Source organism: Acomys minous, assembly GCF_964271855.1.
Source record: "Acomys minous genome assembly, chromosome: 6".
Classification (NCBI taxonomy): Eukaryota; Metazoa; Chordata; class Mammalia; order Rodentia; family Muridae; genus Acomys; species Acomys minous.
Genome location: NC_140487.1, coordinates 64,923,841 through 64,944,302, shown reverse-complemented (window position 1 = coordinate 64,944,302; position 20,462 = coordinate 64,923,841). Strand labels below are relative to the sequence as shown.

General features: G+C 36.9%; 1 protein-coding gene across 1 annotated transcript; it reads left to right on the top strand.

The window, feature by feature from the left end:
* Window positions 1-9,109: 9,109 nt before the first annotated feature.
* On the top strand, window positions 9,110-10,042 carry LOC311600933 (olfactory receptor 2A2-like; the record flags this gene model as incomplete). The annotated part of the gene is made up of 1 exon (XM_084788096.1): window positions 9,110-10,042. The coding sequence occupies one exon, from the start codon at window positions 9,110-9,112 to the stop codon at window positions 10,040-10,042; it is 933 nt and encodes a 310-aa protein (XP_084644222.1).
* Between the last annotated feature and the right edge of the window lie 10,420 nt (window positions 10,043-20,462).

Below are 20,462 nucleotides of genomic sequence, written 5' to 3'. Positions count from 1 at the left end.
TGTTCTAGTCATACTATAAAAATGATGTGATACTGGTATTGTTGGAAATATTAATCTACACTGTGCCTGCAAGTCATGTGATACTATTGAAAGTTAGAATCTAGTTCACTGTGAGGGCTAGCAGAGTTTTCCAAGAATGTAATACCCACAGGAAATGTCTAGTCTATAGAAGAACTTGATTTAGCCATAAAGTAATTTGTATGCTAAACTATTTATTATGAGAGAAAAATTAAATACAAAGGAGTATAGAATCAACTAACAAGATTAATGCAAAAATATGAAAATGTATCATGACCTTATAGGAGAGATTAATGGCTTCCTCAGATCTAGCCTTGACCTACATTTAATTTTTCGTCTTTGGGGCATGGCATGCTGACATGACTGCTGCATTGTTCCATAAGCATGCCTCTAAATTATGATACTATTTTGATACTCAAAAGGGAGCCAGGGTCAAAGGGTAGTAAACAGAATGCCCAATAAATGTTAACTCAGTTAAAGTTATATAAATATGGAATCCAAAGAAATTTTGCTATATTCTAAGTATCACACCATAGAGTAAAACACGGAAATGTATGATTATCTTCTGGACTGAATGTTTAATCATTGCTGTTATATTGTTGCTGCTTTCATAACATCAGGACCTCAATAGCACAGACAGCTTGAGCATGGTGGTGTCCACTGCACTAATCAGGATAGTGGATAGGTAACTTGGCAAATCGGTTGCTGTTATTATGTGGAGGTTGTCTAGTAATAAGCAGATGAGCCTTGTAACTTCCAGATGTTTTTTATTTTATTTTATTTTTACTTATTTTTATTTTTATTTATTTATTTAGGTTTTTTGATGCAGGGTTCCTCTGTGTAGCCTTGGCTGTCCTGGACTCACTTTGTAGAGCAGGCCGGCTTCAGACTCACAGCAATCCACTTGCCAGGGTCCAGCCCTGGGGTGAGAGGGTCAGGGCCTGAAGAAGGGTAGATGTAGAGGGTCAAGGGAGGAAAGGAAGGAAAGGGAATAGAGGGAGGAATGAGTCAGGCATGGGGATCAGGTGGAGTTTTACAGCCTGACTGATCGACGATAGAGTGCTTCTTTATTTATACAGAACTCAGGAGGTGGGGATACACGCGTGTTGTTCCACAACAGAGATCAGATCATTTTTGTGCCCAGACATGTGTTTTAACTTCCACTTGGTCATAAGTCTAGTCATCACTGATAAACCATGGCAGAACAGAATTATCTTTTACAATCATTTTTTCTCATCAACCCCATAACCCAACTTTTAACAATATTCAAGTTTCAAGGGCATATTTTGCCAAAGCATGACAGCCTATTCTCAGGCTGGTAACTCTTACGGTTTCAAGAGCACTAGACAGAAAGCAAATCTCCAAGCCAGCCTGGGCAGATTGCTATGTCTCATGCAGTATATTATCAACTTCTAATACTCAGAGTGCTAATTGGGCCCTCGAAAAAAAATCTTCAGGCCAAAGTCGCTGCAGGTATTATTAAATTTCTGCCATAACACATTGTTTATATTTTATATATTTGTAGAATTTATTTATATGTCTAATCTTGGTTTTTTGTTTTTTGGTGGGATTTTTTTGTTCCTCGGACATACAACACCATAGTGGTCCTGTACGAGTTTACTTTTTCTAAGAAAGGGAGATTTTAATATTTTATCCTTTTATCATTTATCCGCACCATTCTTTGTCCATTAGTATGAAGAGGAGGCTTTTAATTTGATCTGCTGCCAACTTCTCAAAACTTTGTTCTGATTATCTTGTTCCTGAGTAAGGAACATCCAGGGGCAGATGTGCCAAGAGTATCTTTGAGTCAGAGCCTCATTAGGAAGTCTCTGGCATGACTATTGGAGTCACAACTTGCAGGGCATAAAGAAGACTTTCCAGTGGGGCCAGGTAAGGATATCTCCCTGAAAGTGGGAGATAGTATGGTCAGGACATTCCTGAGGAAGCTTAGAAGTATTGTTCCTAGAAAAGGATGTAAATGAATCATAAGAAAATTTCCATCAATCCAACATGCCCAAGTTGTACAAATAATAAAAGCCACCCCCCCTCGAGCGTGCAACACCTAGAGATCAAGGCCAAAAAGTAGGGGACCATACCACAGCTGATCACTCAGCTCAGCTTTGCTGGAGCTTTGTCAACGTCTGTGCTGGCTTTATGACTTTCACTTCTCACTAGATATGGCTCTGCCAGCTTTGGAAATGACCACCCTTCTTATTTCTAGCCTAGTTCCTTCTTCTTCCTCTACTGCACACTCATGAACTCAGCCATGACTTCCTTCCCTGCCATAACAGAGTGCGTCTTCTCAAATCATGGGCCAAAATAAATCTTTTGTCTCTTAAGTTGTCTATGTCTGGTGTTTGGTCACAGCAACACAAAAGTACTTAGCGCAAGTGGAGTGATATGTAAGGAAAGAGTGGCTACAAAGAGCTTGGAGTGATCTCAGACTGACTTCAACCCTATAACCACAAGGCTCCATTACATTTGGAGTTAAACCTCAGACCTCCAATGAATACATAAGCCTAACGTGATTCTGAGTTAGTCTTGAAGGTTTGAGGGTAGGATCCATCGAGCTAATGTCACGGCTTGTGACCAATAAGACTGTGGGATAAAAGGTGTGGTTTTGTCTATTGTTTATAGCAGCAATACAAAAGGAATGCAGGGGTGTGTGTCATACTTTCTTTTCCTCTGCTTTCTTTTATTTTGTTGAGATGGGATTTCATGTATTCCAGTCCGGCCTCAAGCTCTCTTTGTAGATGAAGATGACTTCTGACCCTCCTGCCTCCACCTCCTGAGGGCTGTAATTACAAGCCTGTGTCAACACTTCAGGTTTTATGTGGTACTGGGAATTCAGCACAGAGCTTTATGACTGATAAGCAATCATTCTGCCAGCTGGGCCATAACCCTAGCCTTGTATCTAGTAATAACTGAAGATCCTATGTTTCTAACTCTAATCCTTACAAAAGTGGGGATTTATCATTTGCCGCAATTATGTTCCAATGCTTTGATCTTAGAAAATCTTTATACTCTTAAAAGTTACCAAGGAGCTAATTTTTAAAAACGGTATAGGTATTGATATTTATGATAGAAATTGAAACTGTGTTTATTGGGAAAATTACATTTAATTCATCTTTACTTAGACATTGCATAAACATATATTGAATGTGTTTGGACCCAGCAGCTGATAGTACGTGTTTCATGTTAAATACAGGGTGTTGAAAGTTTCTTTTATTTTTAAAAGACTTCTATAATAGCTCAACAGAAATGTCTTCTATGACATTTTTATTTTATTAAAAGTTAAATTTTAAAGTTTGGCTTTAGCAATTGACGACCCTGATTCATGCCTTCTGCCTCCCATGTGTTGTAGTAGCACATACAGATAACTTCCACAAAATATCAATGTGCACACATGAAAGAATGACACAAGAAAACCAAAGCTTGTCAAAACATCACTATGGAAGTGTTTTAATTGTGTTGATCTTTTGGAGCTTCTCAGATGTTCTCAGAGTCCTGAAATCACACTGAGAAATAGTTGTGAGTGTCAGTTCTCATGGCTACAAATACAATGGGAACTCGGTGCTGCAAAAGAGATAAACTTGGCATCTTCATATCAGGAAGAACAGGTTCTAGCAGTGCATAAAGCCATAAAACCATAACAACCGCAAAAGAGTGGATATTGTAGTTTGCTTTTCCTCAGCTTCACTGCTCTCTAAAGACATGAAGGTTTGTGCCAAAGTAACTGGCTGGCCTAAAAGTTTGCCTTCAAGCTCACCTGGTACTAAATGTTTTGTCTTCTAAACAAAATCTGCTGGCCTGCCCAGGACCTCAGGGAGAAGGCACATCTGTGTGATGTTGCACAGTCCCTCTGAGAATTTGAACTCTCGCTAGAGACTGAAAAGTGTTTTGTCCTCTGATAGTGAAATAAAAAAACTATGCTCCTGGGGTTCTTTGGAGCCATTTCAGTGAGTCCTTTGAAGTCCCCAAATCTGATTTCATCTGATGAAGGCTGTCAGGAGAAGTAGGATTCTACACATTTTTTAGAGGTATGGGTCTATCTGTAGGGTTTATTCTAACTCAAAGGATCTGCCTCAGAGAAAATCCAACACTGACATCTTTTTACCTAAAGAGATTCATTTGAACTGGAAAGTGGCTTTTGGTGTGGGTAGTTGAAACAGAACAGTACAGCAGTAGAAATCACCTTAACAGTGTCAAAAAAGATGCCATTCCGGGGTGATCGTGTGCCCTGGCTCAGAATGCATTGCAAGAAGTTAGGAAAGATGCCAGTTCCCATTGCTGTCATGCAGAGCTGTAGATAGACAGTGATCCCCAAAACTCCCTGGCATCTTATCCCCATTTCCATCTACTATGATGTGATGGTAGCAGCCAGACCAATGCAGGTGTCTTAAAAAGAGGAAGCCTGAGAAGGGGGCACCTCCATACCCTGAAATAGTCAGACTAATTACAACTTTATTTTTAACTGTCTAAAAGAAGATATTAATGTCTTGGAAAAGGAACATTGAATATATGTTGTAGTCATTTGTTTTCTGAATCAGTTTGATAAATGAATTTGTCATGTGATTACTTAATTTTTAAGTATTTCAATTTATCATATTATACTAAGTATTACTCTTAAATTGGTTTTTAAAAACCTTCTATGGGTGAGAGAGAGAGACAGAGACACACACACACACACACAGAGAGAGAGAGAGAGAGAGAGAGAGAGAGAGAGAGAGAGAGAGAGAGAGAGAATGAGCCATCAACCCACTCTAGATAAAGAAAACTCAAACTCTAAGGTGGATAAACACTCTTGGTGTCAGGTCTGTCTAAGACAGTGGTTCTCAGCCTTCCTAATTCTGGGACCCTTTAATATACCTCTTCATGTTGTGGTGACCCCCAACCATAAAATTATTTTGCTGCTACTTCATAACTGTAAAATTGCTACTGTTATGAATAATAATGTAAACTATCTGTGTTTTCTGATGGTCTCTGGTGGGGGAGGTGGGTGTCTCAAGGCACCAGTTGAGAACCGTTGGTGTCGAGGAAAAGCTACTCAAAACAACCATGAAAACCGTTTCTTTTGTGAGCTGCTGTGGTTTTATTGTGAATATAAAAATTTAGGCATCAACATTGTAATAGTTTCCTTTCCATTCCCATCATGAGACTTTCCTTTTATTTAAGGTTAACTTTATTTTATATTGTCTTCAGTTTATGTTTTAAAAGCAAGCTAGAAATGATAGTTAAGATTTGAAAAGTTATTAATCCAGGCACAAAACTATAGAGACTAAATCATCAGAACATAAATATTTCTATGAAATAGCAATAACTTAAATAATTTTCAATATTATTGTTTTCCTTTATGCTGAGAAAGTAAATTTAAGTCAGTAATTATAAGTAAAATCTTCAGTGCAGATGTTACTATTCCTTACTTAGCATATTATAAGATTTTTTCACGTGTCCCAAAAATAATTTTACACATATTTAAATATTTTCATTTACGGTAAATTCAATATACTTATAGAAATTTTTTAAATCTCTTTTATCTTTCTGCCTCATTGAGATTGTGTTTCTCAAAGAAATTCATGCAACTGATTCCTTTTCTGAATTCAGCAGTTGAAAAAGTCTGTAAATCTACAATACATGTATCCTTAAATCTACCGCTCATGGAGTTACAAAGTACTTCCTCCGAAAGCTCCAAAATTCTTCCTATGAAACCATCTTCTGAAAGCATCAATTCAAAGCCAATATAAGATGTTATTTAACCTCTTTAAAATTCATATTTTTTAAAAGTACAAGAAATCATATCTGCAAAGATAGTCTACTGTAATAGGGTGTGAAATTGAATATCTAATCCATAACAGATCTCAGTGTGTTTAAATATGACCCTTAGTTGATGTGTGTAATATAATATACTTCATTGACATATGTAATACACTTCATACTAGATTTAATTCATAACTGGAAATGCATTGTCTGCTTTATGATAAAAAAAACTTGATGAAACTACATATGATAGAATAAAATCATATCCATTCAGTGTTTCAAATGCTATGGAATTGATTGTTCAAAAATATTGTTAATTTGTAGTTTCTGTACTGGTACAGACTCTCTATTTAATGTGAATGGTGAGTCTAATTGTTCTAAATATTATTCATTCTTGAAGCAGAATTTCCTCCAAAACCAGAAGCTGCAATTGAAAAGAAAACGTTAGACTAGAGTTGGCACGACAATCTGTATCTCTTGTTCTTACTAATCAAGGTAGAATGACATCTAGGAAGGAAATGTAAAGAGTGGCATTGAGACAGTTCTTTCACATGTAACCACGTGGGCCTAAAGAGTAAGAAGCTCAGAGGTGGCATAAAACTTGTCACTTCCCATGACTTAGAGGATAAGTTAAAGTTAGAGCAGGAGAGAATGTTATTCTAGTAACCAATGACTACACATCACAAACCAGGTTGCATTCCAACTTTGCAAAGAATGGTGTTTCAGGAAAAAAAAATTTTTTTTTTCTTAGCATCTAGTATCATGACAATGTAAGAATCATTCTGAGGTTGATTTTAGGTGTGTTTCATCAAAGTATGAAGATCTATTGGCTCCCTGAGATTCACTATGAAAATTAGACAACAAGCTCTCATTATAAGACAATGAATGCTAGATTAAACACCCTTCTGCCTGGCCAGCTCCTTATTGTAATAATTCTTAAATATGCCTAGATATTTTCAGCTGTCCTGATTTTTATATGACTTGAGATAGATGCTTTCATATAGAGAGAAAGAGACTGAGTTGATTGAGGGCTTAATATTCTCTAAATTTACAATAAGATTTCATGAAAGAAGGCAACCCCTCTATCATAGATGTGTATGTATATGTGTGTATATATGTACATATATATATATACATTTTTAATTACTGAGGCACTAAATTGCACAATCTAGTGATTAGATAATATATGATATAAGTAACAACTTTTTTATGTTGTAAAGGAGTTTATTAAATGAGGTTGGGGAGAGAAGGAAAGGGGGCAGGGGATACCCTAGAGAGAGGCAGAGACAGAGACAGGAAGAGTGAGGAGAGAGAGAGAGAGAGAGAGAGAGAGAGAGAGAGAGAGAGAGAGGGCATAAGCAACAACTTTTAAAGAATAATGATTCAGTTCAATTCGTATTACAGGCAAATATTTTTTATGTAGGAAATGTTTCATCATATATCTACAAATAATAGGATTGAGCAATATTGTGTTACGATTTTAAAATCCATAGTATAAGTATACAATAGAAAGTAAGAATTACCAAAGGTTATCACTTTTGTTTGTTAAAACTAACTTTTTGATCTAAATTATTCAAGAGTATATAACTTTAGAGTACTGACTGAAAGGTAGATGGTAAGGAAAACACAATTATTAATGTTTCTAGAATTACAAACATGTATTTTCATTAAAAAAATAAAATAGCAAATCACATCACAAACTTTTTTAACGCTAAGGTTAATTTATTAAGGAGATTTGACTTTGTGAATAAAAACAGTTCTTCACACAGAGCTTTCAAAGGTAATCTTGAGAATGTATATTTCTGTTATCCTTTCATCTATTTATATAGATGGACACTAAAAACAGATACTACACTCGATATAAAACTGAAATTACTGGTCTAAGAGTATAGTTTCAGAGAACAGAACTTCCATAGATACAGAAGCTCTGCGTTCATCTTCAGTACCAAACAGAAAAGAATTAAGAGTTCAGTTAAAGTGGCTAAAGAGGTGGCTCGGTGGGTACAAGCATTTGCTGCTCCTGCAGAGGACTTGGGCTTGATTCTCAACACACATATCAGCTCACAACCATCTGTAACTGTAGATTCTGGCGATCTGATACTTTCCTTTGCACACCTAGGCACCAGGCCTCCATTTGATGAACATACATGTATGTAAGCAAACATTCATGTGTGTAAAATAATAAAAAATTAATCATTTAAAAAAGAGTTTAACGATATCTAGATGTTGGTTGATTAAGTGAATTATGAACTATGAATAATTGAGCCTGAAACTCGTGTTCTTGTCAAAAGTAATAGAGAGTTCAAAACAAAAGCAGGCTAAAGAGACAACAGAACAAGCCTTGAGAGTTCACATGCAGAAAAAAAAAACATAAAACATGATAATAATAAAATATCACCCATTGGCTAACAAAGTCCAGGCAGAAAGAGATGGATCAAAAGAACATTTTTCTACATAATTGCCAACTAATCATGATGCAATAGCCACATATTTTCATCACTATTACCAATAATTGAGTCAGAAAGATAATACATGGTAGTTAAAAAAGAAATTGAAAGATCTATATGTATAGATACATAAATATAGATATAGATAGATAGATAGACATATAAAGTTATAATATATATATATGTGTATGATATCCTGGAAATTGATTGGAAAAAATAATAGGCATGCAATGAAAATATCAGAGAATGACAGTATTTATTAAGTGATCCAACTTAACTTTGTCCCAACAAGGGAGCATATTAGCATCCTGCATCCTAACATAATGAATAATCTGAATCAGAACATAAGAAATAAAAATTAAAAAATAAATTTTTTTAAAAACATGAGAAATATATTTTCAACTTGAAGGACATACTACTAAAAATCTACTATTTACTCTTTAAAATGTCAAATTTTAAAAACACATAAATGCCAAGGATGCATTTGAATTACAAAGATACTAAGAAGAGATTATATTAAGCATAATATGAAATCTTAGATTAGATCTTGTGTGAGTAGAGATAGAGAAAACAAACATGTAAGCATTCCTTTTCTTATCCTTTATAATTATAATGTGGCAGTAACTTCAAATGTTTCAAAACCAAATGTATAGACGAAGAATGTAAAATACCCAACAAAGCCATCAATGTATACTGAATCTGAGTAAAAGTGTAGAATTTGCATAATTCTTAATATACTATTTACCAATTGAACTTAAGTGTGAAATAAGAGGAGGCATTGAACTCTTCTCTGCACTTGTGTTGTGATGAATAAATCCAGTTTTCACTGATTGTCCAGCTCTGGGCTTTTCATCTCACACCACTGCTGTACCAGCTGTCATAAAGGAATGAAAGGCAACCACACATGGGTCACAGACTTCATCCTGGTGGGACTCCGGCTCGGTGCGGGCATGGAGATGTTGCTCTTCTGGATCTTCTCCCTGTTGTACATCCTTAGCATGCTGGCCAACAGCATAATCTTGGGGCTCATCTGCGTGGACCAGAGGCTACACACCCCGATGTACTTCTTTCTTTCACACCTGGCCATCCTTGACATGTCTTATGCTTCCAACAACGTCCCCAAGATGCTGGCCAACTTGGTCAACCAGAAAAAAACCATCTCGTTTGGTCCATGCATCACACAGACATTCCTGTACTTGGCCTTTGCTGCTTCAGAGTGCTTGATTTTGGCAGCCATGTCCTATGATAGGTTCGTGGCCATCTGCCACCCCTTACACTATACTGTCATCATGAGTTGGAAAGTTTGCGTGGCTCTGGCTGCCACTTCCTGGTCATGTGGATTTATCCTCTCTCTGGTTCACACAGTTCTTCTGCTAAGGCTGCCCTTCTGTGGGCCCTGGGAGGTGAACCACCTCTTTTGTGAAATCCTAGCTGTTCTCAAGCTGGCTTGTGCTGACACCTTGATCAACCAACTTGTCATCCTTGCTGCATGCATGTTTGTCTTAGTTGGACCCCTTTGCTCAATGCTTGTCTCTTACACACACATCCTCCGGGCAGTCCTAAGGATGCAGTCAAAGGAGGGCCGCAGGAAGGCCTTCTCTACCTGCTCTTCCCATCTCTGTGTGGTGGGGCTCTTCTTTGGAATAGCCATGTTGGTTTATATGGTCCCTGATTCTGATCAGCGAGAGGAGCAGGAGAAAATTTTGTCACTGTTCCACAGTCTGTTTAACCCACTGCTGAATCCGCTCATCTACAGCCTGAGGAATGCCCAGATGAAAGAAGCCTTCCACAGAGCACTGCAGAAGAAGAGATCTGTTTGACGGGCACAGAAAATGTGAGTTAGGTAGGGCTATGCTCCTGAAACTTGTGGTGAGCTGAAGCAAAATTCAAGGAAATTTTATTGGTTACTATTTACTTGTTGCTTTGTTTGTTTAGTTTTGAGATAGTGATCACTATGTGGCTCTGTCTTCCCTGGAACTCACTATGTAGATCAGGCTGGACTCGGACTCACAGAGATACATATGCTTCTATTGCCCAAGTGCTTGGATTAAAGGTGTACACCACCAACCATGTCTGGCTAGAAGTCTGATTTTAAAATAGTGTAATCGCTCAAATTTTGGCTCTGAACATGGGACATAATAACATGGAAAGTGATGTACTCATAATTGGCTCAATGTTGAAAGCCATTTCCTTTTTGTTGAGCAAGAGAGAATAGAACACTATTTCTCACTCTTATTTGCATCAATAATTCAAATTTTATCTCCGAACACTTACTTTAAAGTAAAGCTAATGAAGCAACAGAGAAAACAGAATAAGATAATATAGATCAGAACATATATTAAATGAAATAAAAAATAGAAAAAAACTGTAGAATTAATGGTCACTAGTGTTACTATTTTTCTTTTTTTGTGTGTGTAATCAACAAAATTACCACACTTTAGTATGCTTGACCAGCAGCAGGTGTTCAGAAGAGATCATGGTGAAGGCCTGGACAAGCATGAGGACCAGTGTTTGAACTCTCATGACACATGTGAGCAGCTGGATATAGCTGCATATACTCTTGTACCCCAGGGATGTAGGTGTCAGAAACAGGAGATCTGCTGAAGTTTGATGGCTGACAGTGAACCTCCTGTTTCAATAAAGGACTCTGTCTTAGCGGAATAAAGCAGAGAATGATAAAGCAGGACACCTGATATTCACTTCTACAGATACTACACACACTCACACACAAGCTTATAAACACATACACAAGGGAGGAAATACTCCAATAACTAAAATTATCACTGGAAAGGAATATCATCACCAATTTATCAGATATGTAAAGAACTGAGAGAGAATTCTATAGGCAACTGTATTACAACTAGGGAAATTTTTTTCGATGAATACTGAATCTACCAACACATTAAAATGATCTAAATGGATTTACAGCACATAAAAATAAATTAGTATATTTAAATCTTATTAAAGATATCTACAGACCACATTGTAATTTTAGTACACTATACCAGAGTTTTAAAAGAAGAATTAATATTATTTCTTCATAGGAAATTTTAAAAATAGAAACAAAGAAAAAAGTTCCTAGGTCCTTCTATGAGGTCAGTATCATTAATGTAAAAGACATCACAGGAACTACAAATTATAGGCCATTTTATCCTTCTGTACAAAAGTGTACAATCTCAACAAATATCAAAAATCAGAACCTGAAAATAGGCAGCATCAAATACTATGACCAAGTGAGATTTATTCCAGGGGAACAGTAGTTCAAACATAGAAAACTCAATCAATGTACTACAGTATATTAAATAAATAAAGGAAAATATAAACTCTTTTTACATTAATCTAAAGCAAGTGAAAAGTCTAATACTTTATCATCAGAAACACACAGTCAACAATCTAGAAACACAAGGTAACTTTGATCTGAAGAGGAATACATAGGAACGCATAGCTAAAATAGTAACTGTTAAAGATCAGACGCTTTCCCTTCCTCTTCTTTTATTCATCACATGAAAAGAAAGGCAATTAAATGATGGCATGAAAACCAAACTACATTAAGGTTCCATCTCACAGGGGCTACAGAAATGGTTCAGTGGTTAAGAACACTGTCTGATCCTCCAGGGGAGCTGGGTTCAGTTCCCCGTACCACATGGCAGCTCACAACTGTGTAACTCCAGTTCCAGGGAATATGACACCCTCACAGAGACATACATGCAGGCAAATGACTGAAGAACATGAAATAATAATAAATTAATAATTTTTAAAAAGATTCCATCTCACTCAACATAGAATGTCAGTGATTACAAATATCATTGGCATGACATCTCAAAAAGAACTATGACAGCCAAGCAGCTTTGGGCTTGGCTCTCTCTGCCCACTGATTAGCGGCCTCACCCATCTGGGACACAGGAAGCAAACAAGCAGAGCTGACTTGGGTGCTAGCCACAACCTACTTTAGCTGCCATCCTCAAGAGGCCTGTGGAACACCTTAGCAACTTTGGGACTGAATCTCATTGTGGCCGCTCCTCTCTGGCCTGACCCATCCAGGACACAGCCAGAAAACCAGCTTAGGAGGCCTGTGGGATACCCAAGCAGCTTTGGGCTTGGATCTCTCTCCTCCTACTCCTTTCTGGAATTGCCCATCTGGGTCTCAGACAGCAGAGTCTGATTAACAGAGGTGAGTCTGGCACAGGCCCTAACCCACATTGTCCACCATACCAAGAAGACCTGAGGGGCACCTATGCAGCTTTTGGCTTGTCTCTCTCTCTCAGCCTGTTCCTTTCCTGCCTGACCCAACTAGGACACAGACAGAAAACCCAGCAGAACTGAGCAGGACACAGGCTCCAACAAACACTGTCCACCATTCTGAGTAGGCCTCACAGCAGCCCTAGCAAACAGCCTTTCCATGGGAGCTCTCTTTGCATGATCCTGACTGACTTGGACAACCTAGGACACAGGCAGCAACCCTATCAGAAGAATATCCAGGCCTGCTGACACCAAAGACAACCAAATAGATAGAGGCCAGTGCAAGAACACAAGCAACAAAACTTAGAGCCATATGACACCACTGGAAACCAGTGGCCTTACCACAGCAAGCCCTGGAGATACTAACACCCCTGAAGAGCAAGAAGAATATATTAAATCTGAGGTGATGAAAATGATAGAAGCCTTAAAGGAGGAAAATAAATATCTCAAAGAAAGACAGGAAAATACACTCTAACAGATGAGGGAACTGAATAAATCCTATAAAGAATTACAGGGAAATACAATCAAATGAGAGAAAAAAATGAGTAAAGTTATTCAAGACCTAAGAAGGGAATTAGAAGCAACAAACAAAACACAACCTGAGACAACCTTGGAGTTGGAAAAACCTAAGGAAGAGAACAGGAACTGAAGACACAAACAACACCATCAGAATACAAGAGATGGAAGAGAGAAGCTCAAGTGTAGAAGATATGTTTGAAGTTATCGACACATCAATCAAAGAAAATGTTAAACTGAGAAAGTTCCTGACATAAAACATCCATGAAATCTGGGATACTATAAAAAAGACCAAACCTAAGAATAATGTGAATACAAGAAGGAAAAGACTTCAAACTCCACTGCCTAGAAAAAAAATCAAAATAATCATAGAAGAAAACTTCCCCAACCCAAAGAAAGAAATGTCCATAAACATACAGGAGCCTTACCTGAACTCCAAATACATTGGACCAGTAAAGAAAATCTTCCTGCCACATAATAACCAAAACACTAATGTACAGAACAAAGAAAGAGTATTGAAAGCTGAAAGAGGAAAAGACTAAGTCAATATAAAGGCAAACCCATGAGATTTACACCTGACTTCTCAACAGAGACTATGAAAGCCAGAAGGCCCTAGACAGATGTCATGCAGACATTAAGAGATCACAGATGCCAACCCAGACTACTATATCAAGCAAAATTTTCAATCACCATACATGAAGAAAACAAGACATTATACTACAAAACCAAGTTTAAACAGTACCTAGCCACAAATCCAGTCCTATGGAATATACTAGATGGAAAACTCCAACCCAAAGAGACTAACTACACCCAAGAAAACACACAGAATAAGGAACCACACATCCAAAAAACCAAAACAGAGAAATACACATACTCTCTACCACCTCAAACATCAAAAACAAAAAGCAAAAGAAACAAACAAAAAAACAGGAACAACCACTGGTCATTAATATCTCTCAACATCAATGGCCTCAACTCCCAAATAAAAAAGCATAGGCTGACAGAATGGGTGCTCAAATAGGACCCATCATTCTGCTGCATACAAGAAACACACCTCAGCAAAAAAGAGACATTACCTTAGAGTAAAGGGCTGGAAAAAGGTTTTCCAAACAAATGGACCTAAGAAAAAAGTTGGAGTAGACATTGTAGTATCTAATAAAATATACTTTCAACCAAATTTAATCAAATAAGATGGGAAAGCACACTTCATACTCATAAAAGGAAAAATACACCAAGAGAATGTCCTAATTCTGAACATCTATGCCCCAATACCAGGAACACCCATGTTCCTAAAAGAAACATTACTAAAGCTTAAATCACACATCGAACCACACACAAAAATAGGAGGAGACTTCAACACCCCACTATCCCCAATATATAGATCATGGAGACAGAAACTAAGTGGATAAATAATGAAACTAATAGACATCATGACCTAACAGATGAACCTAACAGATATCTACAGAACATTCCACCCAAACACAAAAGAATATACATTATTTTTAGCACCTCATGGAACCTTCTCCAAAATTGACCATATACATAGTCACAAAGCAAACTTCAAAAGATACAAGAAGATCAAAATAATCCCTTGCATTTTATCAGACCACCATGCATTAAATCTGGAACTCAAAAACAACAGAAAGCCTACAAACTCATGGAAAATGAACAGCTCTATACTCAATGGTCTTTGAATGAAAAAAAAAAGAATTAAAGCCTTCCTAGAATTCAGTGAAAATGAAGGCACAACATATCCAAACTTATAAGATACAATGAAAGCTGCTAAGAGGAAGTTCATAGCACTAAGCACCTTCATAAAGAAATTGGAGAGATGAGATCCCATACTAGCAACTTAACAGCACACCTGAAAGCTCCAAGACAAAAAGAAGCAGACACATCCAAGAGGAGTAGACAGCTCGAAATCATCAAACTCGGGGCAGAAATCAATAAATTAGAAACAAAGAGAACAGTTCAAAAAAATCAACAAAACCAAGCACTGGTTCTTTGAGAAAATAAATGAGACAGACAAACCCTTAGCCAAACTAACTAAAAGTCAGAGAGAGAGTATTCATATCAACAAAATCAGAGAGGAAAAAGGAAACATAACAACAGACACCAAGGAAATCCAAAGAATCATTAGGTCTTCCTTCAAAAGCCTATATGCCACAAAATTTGAAAACCTAGATGAAATGGACAATTTTTTGATAGCTACCAATTACCAAATTGAATCAAGATAGGTAAACAAATTAAATAGTGCAAACTGAATCCAAGAACACATCAAAAATATCTTCCACTATAACCAATTAGGCTTCAGCCCAGGCATACAGACATGGTTCAATATATGGAAATCCATTATATAAGTAAACTGAAAGAAAAAAACACGTGTTCATCTCCTTAGATTCTGAAAAAATCATTAGACAAAATCCAACACCCATCCATGTTAAAAGTCTTGGAGAGATTGGAGGTACAAGGCACTCACCTAAACATAATAAAGACAATATACAGTAAGCCGATAGCCAACATCAAACTAAATGGAGAGAAACTTAAATCAATTCCACTGAAATCAGAGACAAGACAAGACTATCCACTCTCTCCAAATCTCCTCAAAGATGTGGATGCAGAGAATTCTATACTCGGCTGGTGGAAACATAAACAAGACCAGGCACTGTGGAAGTCATTAAGGAAGTTTATCAAAAACTCTAACAGTATAGATGGCCCATTGACAGCTCAGCACTCGTCTGTACTAACCCTTCCTAGCCCCAAGGCTCAGGGAACACTTCAGAAGAGGGGCAGAAGAATGTGAGGGCTGATGAACGGGGAGGAGTACTAGAAGATGCTGTCCGCTAAACACAACACACTCATTGCACACATGAGCACACAAAAGCTATGGCTACCTATACAGGATCAAGCCACTTAAAAATCCCTGCATACTGTGTGTGGTGGTGCATGCCTTTAATTCAAGCCCTAGAGGCAGAGGCAGAGGCATCTCTATGAGTTTGAGGTCAGTCTGGTCTACAAAGCAAGTCCAGGACAGCCAGGGCTCTGTTATACAGAGAAATTCTGTCTCAAAAAAAAATCCCAGCATAATTTTGTAAAGCTATGACAGAGTCTGAAAACCATAAAAGATCTGTAATCGGAAGAGTAACAGTAGCTCCCATAATTCAACAGGGTCACCTAAGATCCTAAACTGAGTTAAACTGAAGAGGCTCTTGAAAAGGCACCGATGATGGAAGAAGGTGACAGTGACAGTGGTAGCAATAATAGGGACTAGAAATAGTCAGATTCTAAATCATTTGAAAAGCAGAGCCAATCTGCTGATGAACTGGGTAGATGTAAATTAGTCCAGATACTACATATATATTTTTAAAATATCTACCATATGGGTGTTTGTCTGAAAGACATTAGTACATCACAGAGCCACTTGCACATTAATGACATCAATGTTTATTACAACACTGTTCATGATAGCTAAGTAATAGAACCAATTAAGGTCTCCAATAGCAGAGAAATGGACAAGAAAGGACTGTCCAGGTAAAAAGAGATTTTTTTTTCCAAACAAAAAGAACAAAGTTGTCATCTGTAAGGAAATATATGTAACTGGAGACACTTATATTATGTAGCTTTAGGAAGTTTCAAAAAGGCTTTTCTCTCATTTGTGGTTCTTAGGTTCTCTTTAGTCACATAAAAATCATGAATGTGTCTACAAAATGGCATTAGGAGTGAACAAAAGGGAATAAATGAATGGAAATAAAGAAAGCGAACGGGAAAGGGGAAATGGTAAAAGGTGGGAAGGAGGGGAAGGACCAGGGAGGCAGGGCATATGTTTAGTATGCAAAGCATACCTGTAAAAATGACATTAAACGGATACATAAATAAAATATTTAAAAAATCCAGCATAAAGAGTTAAGGGATCCCAAGGCCTCACTTTTACCTGAGGAGATTTGGACATAGCTGCTGAGGACCTGAGACTCCTTCTCTTCCCATGCTCTGGGGGATGAGCCCATCCCCATGCACATCCAGGCAGCACTAACTGGATTAGGTGTGTAGAGAAAAAAAAAAGAAAGACATGAAAGTGGGAGGAAGATGTGATAGAGAGTCCTGGGGAGAGTTAAATGAAAGAGCAGAAGGTGTATATAATTGAGATTATATTGTATACACATATGAAATTGTAAAATATAAAAGAAGAAACATTATTTTTTAAAATAAGAATAGAAGAAGTAGAATATTAACTTTCTGGCTGTGTTTTATTATTTCCTAAATAAGTGGTAAGCAAGTCCTCAATAGCTCCTGCCCTGAGAACAAGTCTGGCAGAGATATTGGGCCAGAAAGCTGAAGTTGAGGCTCCAACGCTATAAAGTGTTTTGGGTGACTGGTGTCTTAAGCCAATTTATGCATTTTGGAAGCTGCTAACCCACACTGCTGGTTCACTCAGGAATTTAAGTTTTATTCCTTCTCAAGTCTCTGAGGGGCATTGAAGAGAAGATAGTATAGTTTTACAACCAAGCTTAGTTGGTTAGGGGACAAGATCGTTTCAGATCAAGATAAAGAAGTTAAGCTATTAGAGTTGAGATAGGATAAATATTGAATCTCATTCGGAAATTTAGACCCAACAAGACAGGAAAAACACTTGCTTTAAACAAGACAAATGCAGATGGCCAAGTCACTATGAATATAACATGTATAGAACTCGTTATTCTCATGATTGTCACATGGTTCTCCCTGCTGTGTGTAGTTTGTCTTATACATGTGTAATAAAATTTTAAAAATCAAAACAAACAAAAGAAGGGACTCATTAACTTAAAAAAAACATTTATTGCAGTACTGTTCACAGTGATAATTAAGTTAGTGGACCAACCTGGTGTCCAAGAACATATGGATCAATACGTTCCAGGGCCTCTACATCCCTAAGATGATGTCTGAACATCTCTACATCTGTGATTAGGCGTAAAAGGTCTAGGTTTCTAGATAATATCCTAGAATTTAGACCTTGACATTCAAGTTTGTTTGTTTGTTTTTAAGATTTGTTTATTTATTGTTACATATGCAGTACTCTGCCAGCATGTACACCTGAAGGTCAGAAGAGGACATCAGATCACATTATAAATGATTGTGAGTCACCATGGGGTTGTTCACCATGTGGTGAATTCAGGTCCTCTGGAAGAGCAGTCAGTGCTCTTAACCTCTGAGGCATCTCTCCAGCCCTCATGTTCATTCTCCTGTTACGTTTTGAGTAGCTGGGATATCAGGGCTGATTTGTGGCTGAAGGGTTTAAGGTCAAGATTGTACCCACAAACAATAACTGGGAACAATCTTTTCATCTTGAATGTTTGAAGACTGAAGCAAAAATGAAAATTTATAAAGCAATCACAATCTAGGTATTGATGTAGCTGTGGTCCTGGGTATTACTTTATATAAGCATATCTTATTACTTATGAAAGTACTACCTATTCTTCCTTAACATCTGAAGTTCTTATTATGATTATTATTATGTATATGACTTCCTCAGGCACAGAAATAGAAAGAAAGTCAAATCTCTGTGGGCTAAAAATCACAGTGGGTGGATTCTTCCTGTCTCTATTGGAACCATTATTTTTTTCAGGCACTGCACAAGGTTCTCATGACAATTGAAAAGGTGGCCTGTGGAGGTGATGAATCTATAAAGCCTTCTCTTCTAAATGACAAACTGAAGAGCTGTGCCCTTCCTTGTCAGCTCCAAGAGGAGCAACAGGGCTTCCAATGTAATCTCAGAACTGCAGAAAGGTTTGCATTTTTCTGAATGAAAGTTTACCAGACTCTTTGTACAATAGCCTTCTCTAAATACCCGGGCTTCCTCAATATTTTGGTAAGTTCTGATGAACTATAATGCTATTTCCATCATCTGTTTGCTTTTACTGTCACAAAGTTTCAGTTCTCCTTTCTTAATATTTAAATTCTTCCCATTGTGAATTACAATAATAAGATAAACTGAGTAAGACATACAGATGTTTATTCATATATTACACATTTATATGCTAATGTAGTAGTATAATCAGTGTGTCAGTGGTTAATTTTGTCTCGTAGGTTTTTTTTTATGAAAAAGAGGCATGTACGTGCTAGTAATTTCCTGAAAATATTATGAACAAATTAAGTTTATACTTTTTAATGGGCTTAAAGTGCCATTTATATGAACTTGTCAAATAAGTATACAAATATATGTTTATTATGTATAACCTTACTATGATATCATACAAAGTCTGAGCAATGAGGAGGTAATTGTTTAATTATTGATACCTCTATACCAAGAATAAAGTTATACAAATAGTGATAAATCAATAGGTCCCATGTGTATGATTTTATTTTCACCTGCCTAAGCATGCTATTTACCTCTCTGATAGTAGTAATATATATACATCCAATATAAATATATATTTATAGTACACAAAATATTATATATAATATATATCCAATATAAATATTTATATAAAATATCCAATGTAAATTGGATATTTTCATGATGAGATCTTCCAAGCTTAGATATAGAATTTCATGGTTATTTAAATGAAGGCTTATTGCTCATTCCTGTAAGCCACGATAAATGAAATTCACATAAAATAAGAGAATAAAATACATGCAGCAGGGAGGAAAATTATGTTTGTATTCACATTTTTACTATGGCGTTATAGAGTTAGAGAAGTGATGTGGTTTCTTCAGGCAATAGCAACCGTTTATGAAACATTTTCCAGAGAAAGTGGGTCACTGCAAGCCACCCACCAATATGACACCTAGACTATGTTTAGAGGGTCTGTCAATATAGAGCCAAAAGAGAAAGTTACTAATCCTGTTGTCATGCCTGAAGAACAGCACAGTACAAATCTGATCAGTCACAAAAAAATTGCTCATCTAAATGTTAGTCATGAAGCACTAAATGGCAAAGGTTTCTGGCTGAATCTAAGCCTTTCCATGTAAATAGAAAAACACTTTGTGAGGTATTTGTTGTAGAGTGGGAAATGCCTACGGGGATGATGGTGAATGACACTTTTTGTATAAATATAAACATTGGAATGCTCCACCCTACTGAATCTTTTCAAAATGCAATATGGGCTTGAAACCTTGATCCATCGTTGTTTCTGAGTACAAGTAATTAGACAATAACTGAATAATGTGAGGCAGGACAAGTAGAATTTATTTGAAAATTATGGTGTAGCCCATAGTATCCAACAAAACTTTGACTAACATTCAAATGGGTATAGCATTAAGAAATTTTAGATCCATCAAAAATGTTACAATCATGCAGCAAGATGGCTTGGTGCCCTGAGTTAGAGTTGCAGAAGGGAACTGAGGAGTTAGTTAATCAGCTCCACGAAGTTCTCCATCTGTGTGTAATGACAAGCTCACCCTCACTAGCATACCATATAGACCCACACAATAATGATGGTTTCAAATGTCTAAATGTTAAGGAAAATATGCATGCGCACATATCAAACTGAATCTTTCAAATTCCATTTA